Source organism: Ipomoea triloba, chromosome 2 (assembly GCF_003576645.1).
Source record: "Ipomoea triloba cultivar NCNSP0323 chromosome 2, ASM357664v1".
In the NCBI taxonomy this organism is placed as follows: domain Eukaryota; kingdom Viridiplantae; phylum Streptophyta; class Magnoliopsida; order Solanales; family Convolvulaceae; genus Ipomoea; species Ipomoea triloba.
Window position 1 is genome coordinate 9,297,928 of NC_044917.1, and position 8,587 is coordinate 9,306,514.

General features: G+C 34.9%; 1 protein-coding gene across 1 annotated transcript; it reads left to right on the forward strand.

The window, feature by feature from the left end:
- The first annotated feature begins 963 nt into the window (after window positions 1-963).
- Window positions 964-3,813, forward strand: LOC116006288 (CASP-like protein 4A3). Its single transcript, XM_031246604.1, has 3 exons — window positions 964-1,660; window positions 2,423-2,558; window positions 3,379-3,813. Exons 1-3 carry the CDS (start codon window positions 1,050-1,052, stop codon window positions 3,568-3,570), a joined length of 939 nt encoding a protein of 312 aa, XP_031102464.1. The 5' UTR covers window positions 964-1,049; the 3' UTR covers window positions 3,571-3,813.
- The last annotated feature ends 4,774 nt before the right edge of the window (window positions 3,814-8,587 follow it).

Below are 8,587 nucleotides of genomic sequence, written 5' to 3' on the forward strand. Positions count from 1 at the left end.
ATAACTTTTGGAATATAAGAAAGGGTAGCACCAACATTAGGGTTAAGGATCTCTAATGCTAGGGTTTTAGTATACAACAACGCTACATTAAAAAAATTAAATTTTTTTTTTAATTTTTAACGAGATATTACATAAATAAATTATAGTACAATTAGTTTTTTTTTTTTACTCCGTATTTTTTATGGCATCAAACTTAGTACATTGTGATTTGATGACATCATTGTTAAGGAAAAATTGTATTTATAATGTTTCGGATATATACCCGTGATACAAGCTTAGTCCCTGAGTTATATGCATCACCATCTAACCCATCTTTAACTCCTAAGTTATTCAAGAAGTGGCCATTTTAGTTTCTCGAAAACTATTTTTACCACCAATTTATCATTTAATAAAGTGACTGATTTGATTATTCAAGGATTAAAATAGTCGCTCATGCATAATTTAGGGATTTAATACAAATTTATACTATAGATATAACTGGAGGATCAAATACAAATTCCCCTTCACTTAATATGAAACAATTATATATGATACTTGATAGAGTAAAATATTGGTTTATTTAATACTCCGTATTGTTTAGTAAAATTGACCCTAAATATGTTTTGGTTGTTTAAGGAATAAAAAATACGGAGTAATAAAATTTGGAATATTGTTTCCTTTAATTTTTATTTTATTTTATTTAATGTTGATACGACGTCGTAAAAGGGGAGCCGGACGCACGCAAGGAATCACTCCAAATTTCCAAAATTCACACAGAATTCAAGTCGAGCTGAAATCAAATGCACTATAACTCACAATAATCTTATGAGTCTAGCTAATCATACTTTGCCACGTCATCCAAATACTTTGCGTTTCCACGTGTTGTGGTGTTATTAGTTTTGGTAGCAAATGACGGTAATCCCACTAATAGCGACAAATTTCTCAGCCCGTAGTTAAAGTTCAAACTTTTTTTGAAAACTCGAATATGTATAGCCTGGTCTTCTCTTCCTAGCCTCCTACCAGTGCCGAGAAAGTTAATCGGTGGAAATCTCCGGCGAAATTAGTCGCAAATGGAGAAGGAAATTCCGAGCCCTAATTCAAATTCAGCTCACCATTACAACCAGAAGAAGCTCGGGAAGCAGAGCAGCCACATATCCATGTCCGACACCGAGTCACAAGTTAGTCAGATCGATTCCTTCCATTCGCCTCTCCGATCCGACTCGCCTCTCCGCTCCGACGAGCCATTTCCGGACCCAAGCCCCAAGTCTCCGCCGCCGCTGCCCCTGTCTAAGGCGGTTGTTGCAGCAGATAAGCCCTCCTCTCCCCTCTATTCGCCGCGGAAGCCGTCGCCGCCGTCGGAGCACCTCAGGGCGCCTACTACTCCCCCGCCGCCGCCTGCCGTGGACAAGTCGCCGCCGAAGGTGTACTACAATCGGGCGGCCGGAGAGCCCGCGGCCACGAAGGTGAGGCCGGTTCGACATCGTGGGGACTTGGAGGATGGCGAGCGTTGGACCAGGGGGCCGGTTCTTCGGCCTTCGAGGACGGCCGTGGCGGTTACTAAGGCAGCGTTAGGGTTTAGGGTTTGTGAGGTGATTTTCTGCTTGATTTCCTTCTCGGTTATGGCTGCCGATAAAACTCAAGGCTGGAGTGGAGACTCCTGGGATCGATACAAAGAATACAGGTTTAAATCTTATATTCCATCCAATTCTTCTTCTTCGTCTTTTTTTTTTTTTCCTTTATTATGTCTGTAGGAACTAAAATGCCTTTATTCTGTGAGTGATTTGTTCCCTAGTTTTGTTTTCAATGGAAATTAATGGTCAAGAATTAAAAGGATCTTAATCTTATTTCTATATGTACCAACTACACTAATCTGCTTGTAAAGACTGATCTACAATCTTATAAGTTTGTGATTAAGCTCTTTGATTATGTCAATCAATGAATACTAGGTTGATACTTTGTTTCAAATTGTTGAATACTTAATTTAGATATTGAAGCATTAGACTCAAATTTGTGTGCCCCTGTAATAATTCCAATATAATTCTATGCCATTTTATGGGGCTTTGTTTTGCCTATATTGTATTCGCCTTGATTGCGATTTGCATTTATGGCATTGGATTTGATCAGGGGTATGTAGAAACATTGGCAGGAATACAATCTTAATGGGTTGATAATGATATCTTACTGTATACCTTCCAATGATACAGGGCATAATCTGTGGTCTATTATCTCTATTGCATCATGCACTAATATCTTTTGCTAATGTGGCTATCTGTTTTCTTGTTTTTTCTCATTACACTTGCTACCATACTTCTTAGAGTGTTGATACGAATCTTTTTCTTAATCTAATTCTTGATTGCTTTTTCTTTCTTGTGTTTAATCTCCCTACACTTGGTTTAGTTTTCCCTGTATTCTTTAGTAACATTGAATCTAATGGCTGGCACAGGTATTGTTTAGCAATGAATGTTATTGGATTTGTATATGCTGGATTTCAAGCCTTTGATTTATCCTACTATTTGGCCACTGAGAAACACTTCATCTCTCACCACCTGCGTCGTCATTTTGATTTTGCCATGGATCAGGCAAGTTTGCTTTATCAAAACATCTGTATCTCTATATTTCTCTCCCAAAAGACTTTTTTTTTTTTTTTCGGTCAACTTATAATTCTTAGTGTTTTCCTTACACCTAGGGTAAGAAGTTCATGAAATGAAAGATTTTTCCCCTTGGTCTACCTACTGGTTTGGAGAAACAATATAATAGATGTTTATTAAAGTTGGCAATTCTCCAGAGCTTTTTCTGTAATTTGAAACTGATGTCCCGCTTAGGAGTTTGTTTTCTTCCATAAGCATTGATAATTTGATATAGCTATCTTTTTTTCTGTGTTGACGGTTTCATCAAGTGATAGAAGTATCGAGCACAAGTGCTATTATTTATCATCCCTGTTCATTTTGTTATTGTGCTTGTATTTGAGTTTCTTTACCCATGTTATTGCTGCATTCTTCACAGGGAATGCTGATAAATTTACAATTGGAAAAGAATGTCTTTGAGAACAATAGTGCTTTAAGATAAACTTTATTGTTATCTGCACTTTAGTATAATGATACAACTCCTTGAGGGCAGTATATAGACACTATATATTATGTTGAATCTCAACACTGCACCATGCTTACTTCCTAGTAAGTCACCCTTCTTGTTCTTTAGTTATTTAGTTGTTATATGATAAGTAGGTGGACATTAACTATTTAAACACGTCCTTCCACGGTAAGCCACATCGCTTGATGCTGAACTCGGCCCTCTAAGCTGCAATCCCAACATATTAGATATCATAAAACCGGCTTGTTTCTTTGTGTACAAAAGTTGTGAGATTTGCAGAAACTAATTGGATATGCTATGAACATGCAGATTTTGGCATATCTTTTAATGTCGGCATCATCTTCTTCTGCAACAAGGGTAGATGACTGGGTATCCAACTGGGGGAGTGATGAGTTCACAGAAATGGCGACTGCATCCATCGCAATGTCCTTCCTAGCTTTTCTTGCCTTTGCCTTCAGCTCTCTTGTATCTGGTTACAACCTCTGCAACCGCACAGCTTGATCCTTCATTCAGCCAGCATCAATATACAATATATTTGCACTTTTATTTTTCTTTTCTTGTTTCTATGGTTTAAACAAAAAAAAAAAAAAAAAATCGCTGCATAAAGTTCATATATAGTAAATCCCTTCCCCAGAGCTGTACAGCTATAGTGATAGATTAAATAAAACATAATAAAAATAAATGTAATATATAAAAGTTCCAATCAAAATCATGCTTATATATATTGCGTTTAAATTTGTGTCATCTATTGTATTTGGTTTAAGTAATCAATTAGTCTACTCCCTACTTTTACTCTGACTTTTATCAACCCCATCAGCAGTAAAAGTGAAAGTGAAAAAATAGAGATTGAGAGATACAGTAAATACTTACAAGTCACTCATTTTTTGTCCTGATGTGACAATGTTTTAAATTAAAAAAAAAAAAAAAAAAAAGGTGGCGTGATTTTTGTAGAAGTGTAAAGTGTTTCCCTTCCTTAATTATACAAAAACTAGATCACATACTACAAAAATTGCTAAGATAAAAACAATATATACCGGGAGGATTCTTGTTAGAACATGCTCTGGTGATGGATGATTCACCACACCTGTGTGAATTATACTATCAAATAATGTACAGTATACAAATAATATATTTTTAATATATTAAAAATGTACATTGTATTCAGGGAAAATACATTATTTGAGTACTGAAAACACATTACTTTATATAATGTATATTCAGTACACGAATAATGTACTTTTAGTATATTAAAAATGTATTTACCGTATTTAAGTATTCCCACTTTTCTATTTTATGCGTTCAATTCGGTTAACGAGGTTTGACTGAAATTATTTTTAATTTAATTTTTTTATAATATTAAAAAGTAATATTAAACAAAAAAAAAATAAATTTAAAAATAATTAAAAATACCAAAAAATAAGTTTAAAAAAAGAGTTAATTAATATGATATAGAAAGTAATAATTTTGGGCGAGTTTTAGTGCGGTTGTTATTCTATGGACTTGGGTCCACCTTGCAATGTGAATCTAGGTCCATGTTCATAATTTTAGAATTCTATATTCACATATCACAATTTAAAAATTGTAAATATTAAGTAATTTAATTTTGTATATTGAGATTATTAAAATTGTGAATATAAAATTTTAAAATTATGAATAAAAATTCAGGTCCACATTGAAATGTCGACCTGAGTCCATAGCATAATTTGCCGTTTTAGTGAGTCCAATTATTTGGATAACTCAAAAGATAGATTTGTGGCCCAATTTACAAAACTTATCTAGTCAAACTAGTTGGAGAGTCACTAATATTAGTCAAAATATAGTAATATAGTTATATACCTTACGAAATAAATGGAGGTATAAATTATCATTACATCACCATTATCCATCATTTTGCCACCATTTCTTTTTAGTACTATGGACTCCGTTACGGCAAATTATATCGTGGACCATGGTCCACAATGCATTGTGAACCATGATCATAACTGATACTACAGTTGTGTTGAACGGATACTGCAGTTGTGTTGAAAAGATACTGTAGTTGTGTTGAAAGGAAACTGCAGTTGCACGGAACAGAGGCCGTTCATTCATTCCACACAACTGCAATATCCGTTCAACACAGCTGCAGTATCTTTTCAGCACAATTGCAGTATCCGTTCAACACAACTGCAGTTTCAGATGAATGACACGGCCTCTGTTCCGCACAACTGCAGTTCCTTTTCAACACAACTGCAGTATCCTTTCATCACAACTACAATATCCTTTCAACACAATTGCAGTATCAACCATGATCTATGGTCCACAGTATAAGTACTGCTCCGTTACCATCATTTAAATCCCTATATACCAACAATCATTATTTTATTATTATGCCAAGTTTGGTAACATAGTTAACTTATCAGTTAATTTTAATTTATTTGATCACTATTAACTGTTTCATTTGGTTAAACAATCAATATGAGTGTTTGATTAATTAATAATTTATTGTTCCAAAATGTTAAAATTTAAAAAGTTGTTCAAAACAGCTTGTTCGATCAAGTTTTTGAGAAAAATCATTTTGCATGTAATCAACTATCAGCTAACAACTAATTTAATAATTTACCACACTTTTCTACAATCAGCTAATACTATCAACTAGTCAAATTTACTAACTTAATTAATTAACAGCTATAAGCTAACAATTAATTATCAAACACGCCCAAATGGCCATCACTCATCTTTGTACACTAAAAGGCTCCACAATCGAAGGAAAAAAGAGGGACTATCCAGCCCAACAGCAATCATACAATTAACTCTCAAATGTTCCACCATGAATTCTACAAAATGATATTGAAGTTTAACTTGATATTACCTTAATTGCCCACGGTTCCCAACTTTAACAATCATTCATGTTCATTTATTTTCCATTGCATATTTATCACTTATTATATTGGCAAAGACCTTGTGATCCAGTGGCATCAAACCCTTTCTTTTATACAGGAGGTGGTGAGTTCGAGCCTCAGTCAAAAAAAAAAATCACTTATTATATTTCAGGTTTAGGTTTATACTATGTCAACCTAATAAAATCAATACCACATAGTCTTGTAAAATGAATTCCATTACTTATACTATTTCCTTTTTGTCTTGAGTATCATTTCGTAGTCTTATATATATGAAATGGTTCAGGTGTGGGTGTAGCTTCCTGTGCGATTATACGGTTATGCACCTTAAGCATTAAAATGACGCATCTTAAGCACATAAACAAAACACCATTAAGAATACAAATCACGTACCTAAAATTTGTAAATAGTGCACCTTTAATACACAAACAAAGCACATTAAGAACACAAACCACGCACCTAAAGTTTTAAAATGATGCACCTTAAGTTTCAACACTGATGCATCTTAAGCATACAAATCATGCACCTTAAGAAAAAAAACAACACACCTTTAAGAAGGAAAATCACGCAACTTAAGAATGAGAACTGCACACCTAAGTAATTGCACAATCACACTTGAGAAGTCCAACCGCGCGGGAACCCATATATATGTGTGTGTGTGTGTGTGATAAGTGCTTATTTGTTTATAATTTCCCCCTTTCACTAAGCCATTTTGCTTATTGATCATTCCAAATTTAATAAGATTAGGACTAAATTATGTTATTTTGCAAGGAGTTTGGAGGGAACTAGAGTCAAGAGGAACATTTTCAATTTATTTGGAGTCCATGGGAGTCAAGGAGAAGCTAAGAGGATGGATAAAACACTTCCAAGAGAGTCTAAGAGGGGTATTTTCAATGGTTTTGATCATATGGACAAACCAAGGAAAAAGTGAAACAAGTGCCAAAAAGCTTAAATTCCCGCATATATCGGTCACTGTTCGGTATTTGGACAATATATTGGCTTATAAATATCCAAATTGAGTGATTCTTAAGCCATTTGAAAGAAGACTCAAAGGGATACGATTCTTATGAAGACATTAAAGCTTAAAAAGGAAGCCAAAGAGGTCAAAATCGTCCTTGAAGTTGAAGTTCCAAACTTACATATTTCGTCCAACTCTGTCACTGTTCGGTTATTTGACCATATCTCAATCTAGGAATGTCCAAATAAGATGATTCTTGGCCATTGGAAAGCCAACTTGAAGGGCTACAACTTTGTTCAAGACCACAAAGGCCAATGAAATGATTTTGAGGGTGAAAAATAGCCTAGAAGTCAAAGCAGTTGCGTAAAAGAGAGAAATGCAGTTTCTAGAGAGGAGACTCACGGCCCATGGGGGTGACAGTGGATTTTCTACTGATTTACAGTGAAAAAACTGCATTATTAGAGGTCTGGGACATGGCCACCCCCACGGACCGTGTCCCTGGCCGTGGTACCACCCCTGTTCACTATTTAAGCTCGTTTTGAGCATTTTTCAACTTGGTTTTGACTCATGGTTGAACCCTAGACACTCCAATTCGCTTCCTTTCATATTTTTTGGTTAGATTAGACTAGATTTATGTTCTTTAACACTTTTGAAGCTTGTAGTCTTTGATTTGAAGCTTGGATTTCAAGATTCTACCACCCATTTAAATAGGGAAGCTTTCTTTCCCTTATCTCTTTTCTTTTACAAGATTTATGTTTATTACTTGTGCTTTTGTATTCTTTATGCTATTTAATCATGAGTAATTATTTTATGTGCTTGAGTTAGAGTTGTATTATCTATCTTGATGCTTAATTTGTGATTATTGTGAAAAAGGGGAAGAACCTCAACCTATGGTTCATGTGTTTATTAGGGTATTGTGTTTGAATCTTGCTTATGTTTGATGCACACATTCATTGGCATGTATTTGGAGGATTCATTGCCTCAATGAGAGTTGGGTGATGAATTCGTGCCACCCATTGCATAAACCCGATTTCTTCCCATGAAAATAGGAGAAATTGGAGGCTTTAAAATGCTTATGTGCTTTAAGAGCTAGGATTGATGTACCATGAAAGTGGAGCAATCCTTGCTCTAATCCTTGTTTATTTGCTTATAATTGTGGCTTTAGACTAAGATTCCTACGTGCATTCCCGCTTGATTCCTTGGTTATTTATTCTCCCTAACTCCGTAGGTTGTTGAATCATCTAGATGGTAATGCCTCTAACTTGAGTCTTATTTCTTTATTTTGTATTTATCTATTGGTCATATGTGTTTGTTCCACCTTATTGACGTTTGTTTAACTTCTTGTTGATTTCCTTATACTAGTCCCTAGTTTTGTGATTGCATATTGCATGCCATAATCCCCAATCCTCAACGGAACGATATTTCACACCCGTACACTCACCATCACTCATTTTTGCTACACGTACACAAAAAATTGGCGTTGTTGCCGGGGATTGACAATTTGGTGGTTTTATGTGATTACTTGTTTTACTAGCATTAGAGTTTAGGAAATCTTAGGAGACTAAGCTTTTTGTTTGTTTTTTATTACTAATGTGCTTACAAGTCTACATCATTTGATTTGATTGAAAGAGATTTCCCAAGATGGATCAAGGAGGATATTACAATTCACAATCCTATGAAAGGT